Source organism: Esox lucius, chromosome 13 (assembly GCF_011004845.1).
Source record: "Esox lucius isolate fEsoLuc1 chromosome 13, fEsoLuc1.pri, whole genome shotgun sequence".
Classification (NCBI taxonomy): Eukaryota; Metazoa; Chordata; class Actinopteri; order Esociformes; family Esocidae; genus Esox; species Esox lucius.
Window position 1 is genome coordinate 10,004,924 of NC_047581.1, and position 19,597 is coordinate 10,024,520.

At 39.8% G+C, this 19,597-nt stretch overlaps 1 protein-coding gene across 6 annotated transcripts in view; it reads left to right on the forward strand.

The window, feature by feature from the left end:
- Window positions 1-13,458: 13,458 nt before the first annotated feature.
- The window catches only part of abca2 (ATP-binding cassette, sub-family A (ABC1), member 2), a 79,169-nt gene continuing 73,030 nt past the window's right edge, over window positions 13,459-19,597 (forward strand). For all 6 annotated transcript variants that reach the window (XR_002197655.3, XM_010892431.5, XM_010892434.5 and 3 more), the window contains exon 1: window positions 13,459-13,924. Coding sequence is in view for 5 of the 6 variants with exons in the window: in XM_010892431.5 (XP_010890733.2) it covers window positions 13,859-13,924 (66 nt within the window). In the remaining variant the exon portion in view is untranslated. The remainder of the gene's footprint in view (window positions 13,925-19,597) is intronic.

Below are 19,597 nucleotides of genomic sequence, written 5' to 3' on the forward strand. Positions count from 1 at the left end.
CATTATGTTTTGAACTTTCCCACAAATTAGAATCCCCGCTTTCTAAAACAACACATTTCTAATGCATAGGGCGTTCTTTTATTAATTGTTCTCAATTAGAACATTATGTTTTTTTGTTTTTGAAATAACTAATTAACTTGAACCGGATGGATGCTCCTATTCCTTAAAAAGCCTTTTAATAATGTTGACAAATGACAGCTCAAAATGGCCAGGACACTCACCTGGTTAAGGTCCAAGGTAGATGTCTGTTAGTGCTAGTGCCCCTTTGACGGTAAGACTCTCTGAAAATGACTTTCCTCCTTCAAGTGGTATCGTAAATTGGCGCGGCCAAATACCAGTGTGTAGGAAATCCTGTTTAGCAGCCATTTCTGACAACATCATTAACCACATTTAGGGATGTTACCTTCTGGCATCAAACGGTCATTACTGCTAATATGTCATTGGAAATAACTGTTTTACCTCTTCCAGAATAAGAATAAATCAATTGTACTGTTGTTATTTATATTTTAGCAACATATTCTTTATGTAATTATGTGTCACAGCAAAGTTGGCACATATGCATAATGAAGTTTCTGGTTCAAAAAGGATTATGGCCAAAAGGTTCAACCTTGGTTTCATCAGACCATAACACATTTTCCCACATGCTTCTGGGAGACTTGATGTTTGTTTTCGCAAACTTCAGCCGGGCTTGGATGTTTTCCTTTGTAAGAAAAGGCTTCCATCTTGCCACCCTACCCCATAACCCATTCATATGAAGAATACAGGAGATTTCTGTCACATGTAGTACACAGCCAGTACTTGCCAGAAATTCCTGCAGTTCCTTCAATGTTGCTGTATGCCTCTTAGAAGCCTCCCTGACCAGTCTTCTTCTCGTCTTTTCATAAATTTTGGAGGGACGTCCAGTTCTTGGTAATGTCTCTGTTGTGCCATATTTTCTCCACTTGATGATGACTGTCTTCAATGTGTTCCATGGTATATGTAATGCTTTGGAAATTATTTTAACTGATATCTTTCAACAATGTGATCCCTCTGATGCTTTGGAAGCCCTCTGCGGACCATGGCCTTTGCTCTGAGATGTAACTAAGAAAATGTCAGGAAAATCCTACTAGAACAGCTGAACTATTTGTGATTAATCAGAGTCACTTTTAATGATGGCAGGTGTGTAATGACTTCTATTTAACATGAGTTTGAATGTGATTGGTTAATTCTGAATACAGCCACATCCCCAGTTATAAGAGGGTGTGCACACTTATGCAACCAGGTTATTGTAAGATATTTATTTTTAATTTTTCCCCCTCGATGATTTCAGTTTGTTTTTCAGTTGAACTGTTCACATTATAGGTCACATTAAAAGTGGAAAACGTTCTGACATGATTTATTTTTGTCTCATTCTTTTACATCAAAAAAAACCTGCCATTTTAACAGGGGTGTGTAGACTTTTTATATCCACTGTATAGTACCAGTCAAAAGTAGCCAGACATTCAAAGTAGCCAGCCTTTTCCTTCATAGCAACTTTGCACTCTCTTGGCATTCTCTCAACCAGCTTCACTCAAATGAAAGCAATGGCTTTCTTACTGCCAATCTACCTGTCAAACCTGGAGCTCGAAGTCTTCTCTTCACAACCAAAACTGAGACTCACATACTTCAACCAGTATTAACCCTCATCCTACCAACATATTTAACATACAAGGACTACCAACCGGGATCCCTGGACATACCAAGAATAAACTACTGTAATAAACAACCATCATAGCAAAATGTTAACTTAATTCTTCTTAAAATATTATTAGTAACACCAGGTGTAATAAACTTAGTAGACTTTTAGGCTAGTTGGGATGACGTAGTACTGTGTTGGTATGTAACAATATTATGTATTGTAACTTAATTGCTTGATTGGAATAAATTGCCATTGTGGGCATCCCTGTGTTCTGGGTCTAGATTGGTCCCAGGGACACATGCCATTGTGGGCATCCCTGAGTTCTGGGTCTAGATTGGTCCCAGGGACACATGCCATTGTGGGCATCCCTGAGTTCTGGGTCTAGGTTGGTCCCAGGGACACATGCCATTGTGGGCATCCCTGAGTTCTGGGTCTAAGTTTGTCCCAGGGACACATGCCATTGTGGGTATCCCTGAGTTCTGGGTCTAAGTTTGTCCCAGGGACACATGCCATTGTGGGCATCCCTGGATCTCTTGATACCAAGCCAAGGTCAGGTAGATTAAGAAAGATTTCAGCCAAAACTGCCAGAATTGTTCGGGATACAAAGAAAAACACACAAGTAACCTCAGGAGAAATACAGGCTGCTCTGGAAAAAAAATGGTGTTGTGGTTTCAAGGAGCAAAATATGACTATACTTGAGCTGCATGGTTGAGTTGCCAGAAAGAAGCCTTTACTGCACCAATGCCACAAAAAAGCTTGGTTACAATATTCCCGACAACATGCCTCACAGCCTCTGGCACACTGTATTTTGGAGTGACTAGACCAAAATAGAGCTTTATGGTCACAACCATATACCCAGTGTTTGGAGAGGGGTCAACAAGGCCTATAGTGAACAGAATACCTTCACAATGTGAGACGGGCTTGGATGTTTTTCTTTGTCATATAAAAGTGGAAAAATTTCTGACATGATTTATCTTTGTCTCATTCTTTTACATCACAAAAACTTGACATTTTTATAGTGAACAGAATACCATTCCCACTGTGAAGCATGGTGGTGGCTCACTGATGTTTTGGGGGTGTGTGAGCTCTAAAGGCACAGGAAATCTTGTGAAAATCTATAGCAAGATGAATGCAGCATGTTATCAGAAAATACTGTCAGACAATTTTCATTCTTCTGCACGAAAGCTGCGCATGGGACGCTCTTGGACTTTCCAGCATGACAATGATCCTAAGCACAAGGACAAGTTGACCATCCAGTAGTTACAGCAGAAAAAGGTGAAGCTTCTGGAGTGACCATCACAGTCTCCTAACCTTAATATCATCGATCCACTTTGAGGAGATCACAAACGTGTGGTTCATACAAGATGACTAAAGACTTTGCATGACCTGGAGGCATTTTGCCAAAACGAATGGGCAGCTATAACACCTGCAACAATATGGGGCCTCATAGACAACTATTACAAAAGACTGCATGCTGTCATTGATGCTAAAGGGACAATACACAGTATTAAGAAATAAGGGTATGCAGACTTTAGATTTTTTTCTTTGTTGCCATGTTTTGTTTTATGACTGTGCCATTTTGTTATGACCTACAGTTGAATGTGAATCCTATAAAAAATAAAAGACATGTATTTCGATTGCTCACTCATGTTTTCTTTACAATTGTTACATATAGTACCCATTTTCCAAGGGTATGCAAACTTTTGAGCACAACTGTACATGTAACAACTGAAAACGTCCTTATCAGACTTTGCAAATCCATTAGTACAAAGAGAGTAGTGCAACAAGGTCCCTGACTGGTAGTACTAAGCGGTGGGCAGGTGGGTATGGTTAATGCTGGGTCACAGAGTTCAGCAGGGTTATAGTAGATGGGAAGAAACTGTTTCTGAGCCTGCTTGTGCAGGAATGAAGAGACCTTTACCGCCTGCCTGATGGGAGGAAATCTGTGTCTGCTATTGAAACTAAATAGGCGGAATTGGGTTCTTTTGACTGGAGTCCAATAGGACCCCAATACTTTGGTCTTTTTAGAAAGCACTTAAACAGAAACTGAAAACAATGATATGAAATCATTACGAACAAATTGATTGAGAAAGTCATGAAAAGTGGGTCTGTGGGTTCCCCAGTCAGTAGGATGAGGGTTAAGCTGTGCTTGAAGCTGTTGTCCTGTGAACCGCCTTTCACGCAAGCTGTTCACTCTCTGAAACTTGTTTTCTGATTCTGTTGTGGCTTTGGGTCTGCCAGAAATTTTCTTGTCAGAGTTTACTCTATTCTCAAAGTGCCTTTTGATGGTTTAGGACACTGTATGCATTGAGACCTTAGCTTTCTTTGCAATTTCTTTAAAGGAAAGACCTACACTTTTAAGGGTTATAATCATCTGTCTGTCTTCTGTATACTACTTCCTCCAGTACAGACCCTGTACTGCTTTTATGCAGACAGAGGGTTTTGCAAGTACTGTCCATGCTGAAGCCTATAAACTTCCTGTCTCCATTTATATAGATGCCCTCCATCTTGCCAGGCCCTCTTTCCACAGTCAACAAACCACAGTAAGACCTCCACATCCTCTTCTCTGCTTGCAGTCTTTTCTTTAGTTGTTCAAGGACAAGATCACACACATACATTTATCTTTGGCTAATCCTTCTCCCTCAGCCCCTTCTTCCACAGTTAACTCCCTCCCCTCTCCACCCCCAGTTCTACAAACCCACCTGTGTACTTTTACCCCGGTTAACTCAGCATATATCCCCAAACTTACTGTATCATCAAAAACAACTCCCTGCTCCCTGGATCCCCTTCCTGCGACTCTCATCAAGGCATGCCTTCCTGCCCTCTGTCCATACATCACACAAATAGTCAATCTCTCTCTCTCCCACAGCACTGTCTTCTCAAACTACAACTGCTGCAGTCACACCCATCTTAAAGAAACCTGGCCAACAATTTTCATAACTTTTGCCCCATCTCCAACCTCCCTTTCCTTGTGAAAACCCTTGAAAGGACTGTTGCCTCCCAACTGCAATGTCACCTTCTCAATAAAAATGTATTCAAGCCTCTTCAATCTGGGTTCCAACCACTCCACAGTACTGAAACTGCCCTCCTCAAGGTTGTCAACGAGCTCCTCATCTCTGCTGATGCTGGTGCCCTCAACATCCTTATCTTCCTGGACCTGAGTGCTGTGTTTGACACAGTTAGTCATAAGATCCTCCTCAACAGGCTGGAGGTTCTGGGTGTTGAGGGTACTGCACTCTCCTGGCTACACTCATACTTCACTAGCCGTACCCACGACATCTCCCTCAATGACACTCATACCTCACTAACCAGACCCACTACATCTCCCTCAATGACACTCATACCTCACCAACCAGACCCACTACATCTCCCTCAATGACACTCATACCTCACCAACCAGACCCACTACATCTCCCTCAATAACACTCATACCTCACCAACCAGACCCACTACATCTCCCTCAATAACACTCATACCTCACCAACCAGACCCACTACATCTCCCTCAATAACACTCATACCTCACCAACCAGACCCACTACATCCCCCTCAATGATACTCATACCTCACCAACCAGACCCACTACATCTCCCTCAATAACACTCATACCTCACCAACCAGACCCACTACATCTCCCTCAATAACACTCATACCTCACCAACCAGACCCACTACATCCCCCTCAATGATACTCATACCTCACCAGCCGTACCCTGGATTCAGCTGCTGTCAAACAGGGTGCCCCCCAGGGCTCTGTTCTTCGTCCCTTACATCCTCCCCCTTGGTCAGATCCTCCATCACTTTAAACCTGACTTCCACTGCTATTCCGACGACACTCAAATTTACCTTAGCCCCAAATATCTCACCGACCCACCTTTGGTCCACATTGAATCCTGCCTGTCAACAATGAAATCATGGATGCAGCAAAACCTCCACAAACAGTGATAAAACAGAATTACTACTCAATAGCACTAAATCCACGCTCACTAAAACTGCCACTGTCACTCTCACCACTGACGACACCGTTGTCTCACCCTTGCACGCAACCTAGGTGTCATCCTGGACTCCTCCCTCAGCTTTGAACAACACATATAATAGACAGTCAAATCCTCTTTCTTTCAGCTCCCCAATATTACCAAGCTAAAGGGCTCCCACTCCCATACCACCACTGAAACCTTAATACATGCATTAATCTCCTCCCGCATAGACTGTTGCAACTCTCTTTTTTCTGGCATCAACTCCATAAGCTACAAATGGTCCAAAACTCAGCTGCCAGACTTCTCATCCTGACCAAGTCCTGGCAGCACATCACCCCTATTCTCCGAGGACTCCACTGGCTCCCCGTCGCTCAGCTAATTGATAATAAAATTATTCTGCTCACCTATAAAGCCCTCCGTCATCTTGCTCCATTCTACCTCTCTGATCTTATTCCCCATTAACAACCCTCTCAGTCACTACACTCTGCTACAACTGGTCACCTCATCATCTCCTGGTCCAAGACTACGGAGCTTTGGAGACAGGGCTTTCCACAATCTATCCGTGACTTTGAATCTGTTACCATCTTCATCCACCGCCTCAAGCCTCATCTGTTCAAACAAGCCTACCCCTAGCCCCTGCCCTTTCCCTTCATCCAGTGTCATATCCGACTCCTTTTCTTTACGTTTGTCCGAGTATAGTCCAGTCGCTCTCTTCGGATGTTATTTGTTTTGTACTTGATGTAAAGCGTCTTTGGGTCCCAGAAAAGCATTAATATTGTTAGCATTAACTTTCCATGCTTAATTTATTATTTATTTTTTTAACCCTGAAATGTACATAATATTTCAGTTTTTGGTAACCTAAACATTTTTTTTACTTCTGGCATTTACCTCTTACCTTTGTAACATTTCAGGTTATTCACGGGACTTGAACTGCTAAAACGTCAATAAAAACAGGAAAATGGAGGTGCCTTAAATCTTTTGAATGGTAGTGTATATGTGTGTATGTATATGTGTGTGTGTTTGTATAAGTGTGGGTGTGTGCTTGTATATGTGTGTATGCATATGTGGGAAGTTCTCTATGTTCAGGCCCAGTGGCACCACCTGCGGGTGGCCTGAGGTAGCAGCAGCTCAATAGTGCTCACCTACTGCCACTCGCTACTGATTCGGAGGATACAAGTGGAAGCACTCCTGAGAAGGTGGACAGAACACACCACACATACAGCCTGATTCTTCTGTACTTATAATAATTATTTGATGTACAGTTGGGATCTAAAGTTTGCATACCCCTGGAGAATTGGTAAAATATGTACCATTTATAACGAAAACATGAGTGAGTAGGCAAAACACTTATTTTATTTCATATGGGATTCACATTCAACTATAGGTCATAACAGAATGGCACAATCATAAAACAAAACATGGCAACAAAGAAAAAAATTAACTGAACCCTGTACAAATGTCTGCATACCCTTAGTTCTTAATATTGTGTATTGCCCCCTTCAGCATCAATGACAGCATGCTGTCTTTTGTAATAGTTGTCTATGAGGGCCCGAATTCTTACAGCTGCCCATTCATCTTGGCAAAATGCCTCCAGGTCATGCAAAGTCTTTGGTCGTCTTGCATGAACCGCACGTTTGAGAACTCTCCAGAGTGGCTCGATGATATTAAGGTCAGGAAACGATAATGGCCACTCCAGAACCTTCACCTTTTTCTGCTGTAACCACTGGAGGGTCAACTTGGCCTTGTGCTTAGGGTCATTGTCGTGCTGGAAGGTCCCATGCGCAGCTTTTCATGCAGAAGAATGCAAAGTGTCTGCCAGTATTTTCTGATAACATTATGCATTAATCTTTCCATACATTCTCACATGATTCCCTGTGCCTTTAGAGCTCACAAACCCCCAAAACATCAGTGAGCCACCACCATGCTTCACAGTGGGAATGGTATTCTGTTCACTATAAAAATGTCAGGTTTTTGTGATGTAAAAGAATGAGACAAAGATAAATCATGTCAGAACTTTTTCCACTTTTAATATGACAAAGAAAAACATCCAAGCCTGGCTGAAGTTTGCAAAAATAAACCTTAAAGTCCCCCAAAAGCAAGTGGGATAATGTGTTATGGTCGGATGAAACCAAGTTTGAACTTTTTGGCCATAATTCCAAAAGGCATGTTTGGCGCAAATACAACACTGGACATTACCCAAAGAACATCAGACCCACAGTGAAGCATGGTGGGAGCAGCATCATGCTTTGGGGCTGTTTTTCTTCAGCTGGAACTGGGGCCTTAGTCAGGGTGGAGGGAATTATGAACACTTCCTTAAGACCTCCGTTAGAAAGCTGAAGATGAAGTTCACCTTTCAGCACAACAACAACCCAAAGCACGCATTCAAAGCCACAAAAGCATGGCTTCACCAGAAAAGATTAACGTTTTGGAATGGCCCAGCCAGAGCCCAGACCTGAATCCAATTGAAAATCTGTGGGGTGATCTGAAGAGGGCTGTGCACAGGAGATGTCCTCGCAATCTGACAGATTCGGAGTGATTTTGCAAAGAAGAGTGGGCAAATATTGCCACGTCAAGATATGCCATGCTAATAGACTCCTACCCAAAAACACTGAGTGCTGTAATAAAAATCAAAAGGTGGTTCAACAAAGTATTAGTTTAAGGGTGTGCACACTTACACAACCAGGTTATTGTGAGTTTTTAATTTTTTATTATTTCAGTTAGTTTTTCAATTGAATTGTTCACGTTATAGGTAACATTAAAGGTGACAAATGTTCTGACATGATTTATCTTTGTCTCATTCTTTCACATCACAAGAACCTGGCATTTTAACAGGGGTGTGTAGACTTTTTATAACCACTGTAAATGCATGCATACTTTTTCCACCACTATTTAAGTTAAATATTGCTTTTCATAATGTTCAAAATGATTAAATATATATTGTAGCAGTTATAATGAAAACACATAAAAAAGACCTCTAGATGGAGGCAGTGGTTCAGAATTCAATTATGAGCGGGTCTACTCTGGTTAAATATTTGTATCAAGTAAAAACATACATAACATATGTCTCCAGTAGTACATGTGAATTAATGAACAGAATGTTGTATTTCATATATTCAGATATGTATCAATTATTTAGTTTATGTCATGTATATATCTATATACAGTACCAGTCAAAAGTCTGGACACACCTACTCATTCGAGGGTATTTCTTAATTTTTTTAATTTTTCCACATTGTAGAATGTGAAATGACACATATAGAATCATGTAGTAACCCAAAACAATTTTTACAAATCAAAAAACATTTATATTACAGATTATTCAAAGTAGCCAGCCTTTTCCTTGACATTACAATTTAGCAATCTCCTGGCATTCTCCCAGTCAGCTTCATGAGGTAGTCACCTGAATGCATTTCATTTAAAAGGTGTGCCTTTATTAAAAAAGTACATTTGTGGAATTTCTTTCCTTGTTACTGCATTTGAGCCAAACAGTTCTGTTAAGTTGTGTCACAAATATTGACTGGTACAGTATATAATTAATGTTGTCCTACACTCATATTTGTGTCTAAAGCTTAATTGTGAATTGTGACATCATCACCCTGAGGTGTTTGAATTGACACGTCAGCAGCCTGGAAAAGAATGAGCTGGGCTAATAGCTATCTGATCAGTTACACATTTGTATATAAATAATAGAGTATACCCACACTGTCCTGTTATTGGGATACACAGTTAAGGGGTCATATTAATTGAAAGCTGGAAACACCGGACAGTTACTTAAAAAAAGATTACCTTGTAAAATAATCTGTCACTTGGCCCATCATGTAAAAGGTACAGTACAATGCTTGACAGTTGACTTGGAAACAGTTGATCTTGAAATTCTGGGGTCATGTCACATGGCTGGCTTAGAATTACACAAAACTCTAGAAATCTGTCCCAATAGACACATAACAGCCAGCCATGCTAACCTAGGACCAGAAATATTCTATACTCGCTCAAATGACAGGGACCTTTCTGTCAGCTTCTCAATTACCTAACCAACCTCTGGAATGAGATTGAATGTATCATGCTGTGATTATGATTGGCCAAAAATCGTATTTGGGCCTTTCCTCCCATATCCCACAACCACTGCATGTAGGTTGCATAAAGACATGCCAGAGAAATGCTTAGTCAGGCTTCATCTTTGTGTAATCTCTTTCACATAAACCAACATACAAAAACACACAAACGCAAATGTGAGAAAGCAACCAAAATAATAACAACTATTTTAGAAGCATGAAACAATATTAATTTAATATTGTTTAGTTGTGAGAAATGTCTGCAGATCCCCATTAGTAACACTGAGTGACTGCCAACTGGAATGACCAGGTTGATATTACATAGTCTACTAGGTTTTGGTTGTATGTACATTGTGTTTGAATTTGCAAGACAAATCTCAATAATTTAGTCTGGCGTTTAAATGAGCTATGACTAGCACTAAAAGTGATGAAACCGTGATGCCATGGATACAAGTGTAAATTTGGTACAAACTTTCTTTGGAGAGTATGAATGGATATTAGAACTTGGATTCCCATTATTGGAGCATGACACCCATATTTAGAAAACGTTTTTATACATGATCCAACATTTTGTTTACTAACCTTCCTGAAACTCATGTTTAAACAAGTAAATAAGGCAGGGCTCCAAACTGTGATCAACATTTGTGATTGGACACATATTAAGCGCAAACTTCAACAACAAACAAACATATAAAAAAGACCTCTAGATGGAGGCAATGGTTCGGAATTCAATTATGAGCGGGTCTACTCTGGCCAAATATTTGTGTCAAGTAAAAGCATACAAAACATATGTCTCCAGTAGTACATGTGAATTAATGAACAGAATGTTGTATTTCATATATTCAGATATGTTTCAATTATTTAGTTTATGTCATGTATATATCTATATACAGTACCAGTCAAAAGTCTGGACACACCTACTCATTTGAGGGTATTTCTTAATTTATAAAAAGGTTCCACATTGTAGAATGTGAAATGACACATATAGAATCATGTAGTAACCCAATTCTTTTTTTACAAATCAAAAAACATTTATATTACAGATTATTCAAAGTAGCCAGCCTTTTGCTTGACATGACAACTTAGCAATCTGCTGGCATTCTCCCAGTCAGCTTCATGAGGTAGTCACCTGAATGCATTTCATTTAAAAGGTGTGCCTTTATTAAAAAAGTACATTTGTGGAATTTCTTTCCTTGTTACTGCATTTGAGCCAATCAGTTCTGTTAAGTTGTGTCACAAATATTGACTGGTACTGTATATAATTAATGTTGTCCTACACTCATATTTGTGTAAATAAGTAAATAAGGTAGGGCTCCAAACTGTGATCAACATTTGTGATTGGACACATCTTCAGCGCAACCTTCAACCACAAACTAAATTTGTTTTCTTCCCATGATTTGGTCAAACAATAATGTGAGTCAGCATGCCATTTCCAAAGTTCAAATCAGAGACTGTCCTACATAAAACAAGCTCCTTCTAAATCCCAAGATAAGCCAACAACACAATATGAGCTTGGTTGATTGGCATTTTATAGAGGAAAAAATATGTATATACAGTGGGGAGAACAAGTATTTGATACGCTGCCGATTTTGCAGGTTTTCCCACTTACAAAGCATGTAGAAGTCTATAATTTTTCTCATAGATACTCTTCAACTATGAGTGACGGAATCTAAAACAAAAATCCAGAAAATCACATTGTATGATTTTATTTTAGGTAATGAATTAGCATTTTATCAGAAAAGCAGAACTTAATATTTGGTAGAGAAACCTTTGTTTGCAATTACAGAGATCATACATTTCCTGTAGTTCTTGACCAGGTTTGCACACACTGCAGCAGGGATTTTGGCCTACTCGTCCATACAGACCTTCTCCAGATCCTTCAGGTTTCGGGGCTGTTGCTGGGCAGTACAGACTTTCAGCTCCCTCCAAAGATTTTCTATTAGGTTCAGGTCTGGAGACTGGCTAGGCCACTCCAGGATCTTGAGATGCTTCTTACGGAGCCACTCCTTAGTTGCCCTGGCTGTGATTTTTGGGTCGCTGTCATGCTGGAAGACCCAGCCATGACCCATCTTCAATGCTCTTACTGAGGGAAGGAGGTTGTTGGCCAAGATCTTGCGATACATGGCCCCATACATCCTCCCCTCAATACGGTGCAGTTGTCCTGTCCCCTTTGCAGAAAAACATCCCCAAAGAATGATGTTTCCACCTCCATGCTTCATGGTTGGGATGGTGTTCTTGGGGTTGTACTCATCCTTCTTCTTTCTCCAAACACGACAAGTGGAGTTTAGACCAAAAAGCTCTATTTTTGTCTCATCAGTGAGTTATAGAGCTTTTTCAGTAACGCCTAGTGTGTTATAGAGCTTTTTGGTCTAAACTCCACTCGCCGTGTTTGGAGGAAGAAGAAGGATGAGTACAACCCCAAGAACATCCAACCGTGAAGCATGGAGGTGGAAACATCATTCTTTGGGGATCCTTTTCTGCAAAGGGGACAGGACGACTGCACCGTATTGAGGAGAGGATCATAATAGCTACATTAAAAAAGAAAATAGAAAAATATAGTGTTAAAAAAACATACCTGGTAAAATACCAGTAAAGAAGTATCTATTAGGTATAGCCACACACTGTTACCAAAAATAATAGAGACCTACTGTGTGTCCTGACACTAGTAGCCTAATAACAAATGTAAAAAGCAACAGTCTAAACACACAATATAATGAAATTACTGAATGAATGTATGTACAAATAACATAGCACACTAAATATTTCTTTTACTCTAATTATTGTATGAGATGTTATATTATATGTATAGGAAATCATGTGCTGGTGCCATCAACTGAAAGGCTTAGTGGCACCAGTGCAACAAGTGGAAATTGTTAGACTGGAAGCTTGAAATCAGACTACTACATGAAGCATTTCAATATTTATTTATTTAAATTTTAGATGGATAAATACACAATTTTTGCATAAACATTGCTGAAATATAAAATGTTGCTAACATACACATAATATAAGTATTTGACCCTGAATATTAGTGTACCTGGAATTGGTCATTTTAAAATAAAAGTCCCATTGTAACTTCTGCTCAGCATGGCACAGCAGCTCCTCTTCCTCTCCAGCGTTCCACATCGGCAGTGTACTAACCACCGGCGGGAGCTTAATGGCAGCAGCGCATAATGAGGATGCACCTGTTCCCAACCACCATTTAGTTGTGCATACTGTATATTGTGTTTCTAACTGTTGGCTCCTCACAGATTATTGTTTGTTCACTCATGACCATGAGATGCTGTCCGTTTTTCAAAATATACACAGACAAAACGACCTATTGCTCTCGTCTCTTTTTTCCCCTTTCTTTTGCCTCAGTTTACGCAGTCGTTGCCCTCGCACCAGCACACCCATTCCCAGAAAATCTGTAACTTTGTTTAATCAAAGACCTCTCAATTGATTATTCTTGTCTAGCATGTAATTTGTAAAAGATACAAATTTGTAAAATATACAAAACTAAGTAAATCTAAGAAAAAAAAAACAAACTTTTTTACATTCATACCACCAATGTAAATGAAAGACATAAATACCCAGAGCCAACTTCAAGATGAACCACGGAAATATTTCAAATAAATATTATTAGGTGAAAAACATTTATGTATTATTGAACATATGTTACATGTGTAATGTTTGAACCAAATGTTATGCTTGCATCCGCTTACGTTTCTGTTAGTCAAGGCAAAAGGGTAAAGACCACTACTGTAGCTCAGTGTACGCCCACTAGGCTGCACGACGGTATTTCTCCCTTTAACTACCGGTCTTCCGTTCATTCTAACGCATTGCATGAGCGCCGTTTACAATAGATTCCTCTGTATCTTTCAGCCAATGTTGATTACATACAGAACAGCCTAACAGCCTGGCATGCTGCTTAAATACATCTTGCGATATTTAGCCATTTAACCATTAGTCAGTGGCAGAAATCAGTCGTCTAGGAAGACAGTGCGAGAGTTACATGGGCTAATAAGCCTGTATGTAGCGTGTAGAACAGATACGTACATTAATTGTCATTTAATTAATTTACAATACGTCGGAATGTTTGGTAATACATTAACAAACAAAAAAGACCTTAAGGTAACTTAATTACCCGTATCGTCATTTGACTGTTTACGCGGAAAACCGAGAGCCTTGGAAGATGGGATTCCTCCACCAGCTACATCTTCTGTTATGGAAGAATGTGTCTTTGAAAAGGAGAGGACCGGTAAGGAAACATCTTTGATATTTATAGATAATTATAAAATGGAGACACTTAAAAATATGGGCCTTTAGCTTGGCTACTGCCTGTGCGCTCCGGTTTGGAAAACATCGACTGATGGCAGTGCGAGATCAGACGGGCGTCGGTCTACAAAGAATTCAGTTGCTTCTGCATTTCCTGTAGGTTATTTGAGATTCGCATGGTATTCAGAACCATCATTAGTTTGTATTGGCTGAACACTTAACTCCCGACCCTATATGTTATCAAGAAATGACACTCATTGATATTTTTCTAAAATTCTTGACCGATTTGCGCTGCAATGTAATGTTAGCCTACTTGTAGCACCGGGCTTTAGTCGTGCACAGAAGACAGAACAGGTTGTTGTGTTTCCACAAACAAGAATTCATCAGTGCTTGTGCGCCTCACAAGCTATGTTTGGATCACCCATACCAACAACGTTTCAATGCAAGTCATTCTATTGTCGTGACAAGGTATCACTAAATGCGTCTTGAAATTATAATAAAAAAAAAGAAAATACTAATAGTTCAAATTGTATAACTAGCCTCAGCATTTGCTTATATGAATTAAATAGTGACATTTGATGTCACACCTGCCTCACGTGTAACCTTGGTTGACTCACTGACAGGATGCTGAGAATGAGGACAGCCCTAGTCTAAAAAAGACATGTTCAGATTTTACCACCCAAGAACATTTCTGTACATACGTTTGGGAGGGGCATTACTGAGCTCACACATGGGAGGCCAGGTAATCTAGTCCTCCTACCTTTGCAAAGCATATCCCTGCAAAAATAGAATGCCCTTAGGTAACGCTTTCTTCAGAGAGGACCTTACAGGTACATGACCAGAAACCCAGGTTATTTAGAGCACTTTAGTGTAAGTGGTTACTGCAAACTTGACTGTATTGTTTTTACACATGTTACTTTCCTAAACCAACCTGCCTGAATAGACTACACTACTTTCTTTGTGCACCCCAGCAGCAGCAGATACATGTATAATGCTACAGTGTTACAGGCTGAAGTCAGATTAGTATTGCTGCAGTGCCTGGCAGACATTGAGCAATGATGTAGCTTCCTTAGAATGACAGATACAGAATAGTATATTAATGTTATAACCGTCTGTGGTATTATTGACCCGTCTGTGAGTTTTACTTGCTATGTACAGGACAGTGCAGACTCACAGATACCAACTTATTAGGCAAATACCAACTTTACCTGAGCTAACTCCATTATACATCTCCACAGGTAACCTGCAGTCTGGTATATATCTCACTATGTTCACTTCTTAAACTTAATTTCAGTTCTCTGTGGCAAATTACTCTGTCACACCTAACTACTTCAAAAACATATTATCGAATTGGCATCCGGTCATATGCACTGTGTAAATTGTCAAACCTATCTGTACATGTATTTAACTCTATATCAGGAGAGGGCAAACTTTTTGCCTCGGGGGCCACATCAGGATTTTGAAATAGAATGGAGGGCCGCATTTGTTTTGTAATTTATTAATCGTAAATGATTTGCAGGCCATAAATGGGCACTCGTTAAAACATTTATACAGTAGGTCCATTATAATGTTAAAATAGTTTAAATTCATATTCAGATGTATACGAATGGGCTGGTGAGTTATGTTTTACTTCCCCTCAAAACCATTTATTCCTTACTGTGGGAATTCGGCCCATGGGCCTTAGTTTACCCACCCCTGCTCTATACAGTATAGTGCCATTCAATGTTTATCTCCCAGGGAATTGTGTTTATTTGTACTTTTTTTACATTATTTATATGGTTCTGTGTGTTATCCAGAGACCAGAGGTATCGATCAATTAAGCACTGCATTATTTTGAAGACATGTTATGTTTTGTCGTAAACTTTGGCCAGTGCTTGATTTGTAATTAAATAAGTGCAGGAGCATTTCCAAGTTGGTCCATTTGACCAGGGTGTGTCACAACCTTTACATTTCTCCCCTCACTACCTTTAAATGACCACAATCACTAGCAGCATCTATTTGTTTCCCATGTCAATCGAAATATAAGGTTGATGGTACTGTATATGATCCCATAGTTCTTCTATCGCCTATCATTGTGCTCTTGATCAAGGCACCAAGGAGAATAACTGCTTTTTTATGCTATAGTATAAAACACATCAGCACCACTTATCTAAACTGCTGGGTGGGTAGGCATTTGATCGAACAACAAATCACACTTAAGCTTTTCAAGTTATTGTCCTTTGATGTTTAGGCAGACATGTGTTTTGAATGGGGTTCAGGTGGGGGCCTGCAAACTGTAGCTTTCCTAATGGATTGTTATCCACATGCAAACACATGTGTCTTTATTAAATGATAACAAGCAAAGGCATAAGGTAGGCAAGGTAACTAGAGATGTTTATCTATAAACAATAACCAGGAGAGTAAACGTGCTTCTGGACATGAACGCCTACTCTCCATTGCTATGTGAAAAAAGTCTGGACAGCTCCAACACAAGTCAAGCACCAATGAAGATACCAATATACTGTTGTAAAAAACAAGTGATGGTACTGCGGTCCAAACCGCTCCAGGTCAAGTCAACCACAGACTGAATGTTTCTGAGGGAACAAAAACAAATGTGTTAACGGTGACAAAAAACAAATGGCGTTTAGCAATTTCAATTTATCACATACATTAATGTGTTAACTTTGATTGCACTGATATATACCCTACTGTTCAAAAGTTTGGGGTCACTTAGCAATGTTCCATGAAAACATACATGAAAGGAGTTTGAATAGGAAGTTTAGCAACATAAATAGGAAATAGTAATTGACAAGGTTCAAAATAATGATTTTTAATTGGAAAGTGTGTCCTTCAAACTTTGCTTTCATCAAAGAATCCTCCATTTGAAGCAATTAAAGCCTTGCAGACCTTTGGCATTCTAGTCGTCAATTTGATGAGGTAATCTGAAGAGACTTCACCCCATGCCACCTCCCATAATTTGGAATTGGCCTACGTACCATACAGTCAGGCTGCTCCCACAGCTGCTCTATAGGGTTGAGACATGGTGACTGTGCTGGACACTCCATTATAGACAGAATACCAGTGTAATTAAGTACCACAGGCACAGAAACCGGTTTAATGTGCAGTAGGTTTATTGAATGACTGTGGGTAGGCTTGAAGACGTGATCAAACAGGCCAAACAGGGTCCAATCACTTGAGATCCCAGAGAGACATATTCTGACATATGGCTTTTTCTTTGCAAAATAAAAGCGAAGAAAAAGCCATATCTCCCCGACTCCGGGAAGCTTAGCCTACATGGCCAGCATCCTGGAGTCACCTCTTCACTGTTGATGCTGAGACTGGTGTTTTGCGTGTGCTATTTAATGAAGCTGAGGACCTGTGAGGCATCTGTTTTTCAAACTACATACTCTAATGTATTTGTCTTCTTGCTCAGTTGTGCACCCGGGCCTCCCACTCCTCTTTCTATTCTGCTTAGAGCAAGTTGGCAATTTCTCGCAAGGAATAGCCTTAATATCTAGGAACAAGAATAGACTGACTAGTTTCAGAAGAAAGTTCGTTGTTTCTGGCAATTTTGAGCCTGTAATCAAGCCACAATTGCTTGTGCTCCAGACATTCAACTAGTCCTAAAAGAAGGCAATTTCTTTACTTGTATAATCAGCACAACAATTTTCAGCATGTACTCTGACATAATTGCAAAAGTATTTTCTAATGATCAATTAGACTTTTAAAATGATAAACCTGGATTAGCAAACACAACCTGCCATTGGAAAACAGGACTGATGGTTGCTGATTATGGGCCTGTGTACTGTATTCCTATATATATGCCCTATGTAGATATTACATAAAGATTTGGCCATTTCCAGCTACAATAGTTAGCTACATTTAAGAAGTTAACAATGTGTACACTGTATTTCTGATCAACTTTATGTTTTTTAATGGACAAAAAATGAAATAAGAAACAAGGACATTTCTAAGTGATCTGAAACTTTTGAATGATAGTGTACATGTATAAAGAATTACAGCAACACTGTAAAGGACTCTTTATTCATATAGTTTAGCAGAAAACTGGCACAAAGGTAGATTTTTCACCTTGTCATTTGGGGGACTTGAACCAATGACGCTACTGGCACTGGCCCCAACACTATAACTACTACTCCTTTGATGGGTGATTGTCAGATAGGGCTGTCTTGTCAAGTTAGCCCTAGCGACTATTATGGTTGTTAGGCGGGGAGTGCATTCTCCTTAGCACATGTGTACAGTACCAGCAGAAATGTCCTGGTTGAGTGCGTATTATGATCAGACATTGAGAACGACTTGGCGTGGTGTGCTAGGAAGACATTTCTCAGTCTTCAACCGTCCTGTGCATTTGTTGCAATGACGGATATAACTGGCAGTGACAGACATCTCCAAATTGGGAGGCAAGAAATGTGGGGTTAAATATGGGTAAAATAATAAAGTATTTGATAGACTCTGGATTGTAGTCAAACATTAGAGCTGGATTGTAGTCAAACATTGGAGTCCAATGTATACTGTAAATTACCTACTTTAAATCCTAATGACCTAAAGTGCTGTTTTGAGTAAATCAATAAACAGGGCTTTTTAGAGAGCACAATCTATTTCCTTGCATTTTGCAGGCTTTCCATTTATAGCAGTTGGGATTTTGCTTAAGCATCTTTACTGTTGATACCACACTTGGTTCATTGTTCCAAAAGATTCTTGGTTTTATCCATCATCCATCATAATGTCTTTGCCGACCATATCCTTTTTGTGAGCTATTTTTAACTCTGGTTCCCCTTCAGAGATCACACCCAGAATCTGTCCCAAACAGAACATTATTCATCTTATAGGGCATTACTTTTGATCGTAAGGCCCTAATCAGAAGTAGTTGACTACATAGGGAATAGGGTAGAAATTAGAATGCAGGATCAATTAAGATTCCCATGAGTACACAGTGGGTTGCCAGAGACTATTAATAGTAAGAGCAACATCATCCTGTGGGTTTATTACGGCGCTGGCCTGCTGCAGGTCAGGGAGACGTCTGTAGCATTAGCCTAGCGGAGTGAATGGGCTTATCAGCATTTGTTAGTAGCAGGTGCAAGCCTTGGTCTATATCTTATAGAGCAAGTCCTACTGTTGTATGAAAATTGTAATCCTTCCCATTGGATGTGGTCCAAATGGCACCCTTTTTATACAATCTCTAAAGGGTTCTGGTCAAAATGTGTGCTCTATTGACTAGCAGGGCATCATTTAGGTGTGTCTATTATGCCTGTGCACATTTTATGGGCCGAGCAATTTTTCTGCGAAGAGTTAATCATTTACAAATGTTTATTGTGATGTTTGATTGAGCCTGCTGTACCGGAAAGGTCTTTATTTGCATGGCAACCAACTGACACCGACAACATTGTGTAAATACGGTGGTTTCTTATGTTTTTTTGCTGCCTGGAAATCCCACACAGAAAAAGCCTAACCCTAACCTTGTGCCTCTTTCCAAGGAAAAATATTGTATGCGGAAGAGAAATGCAAATCATGTGTTAATCTAATCCCTTTGCTGTTTATCGCTGGGGAACCTCATGTCTGTGTTAACTCTTCAGTCCTCCTTCCCTGTCAAAGCAGTATCTGTCATTGCTCCCTCATTGCTCTGTGAGGTGAAAAGCAAACACCTTTGCCTCTTGGCCCT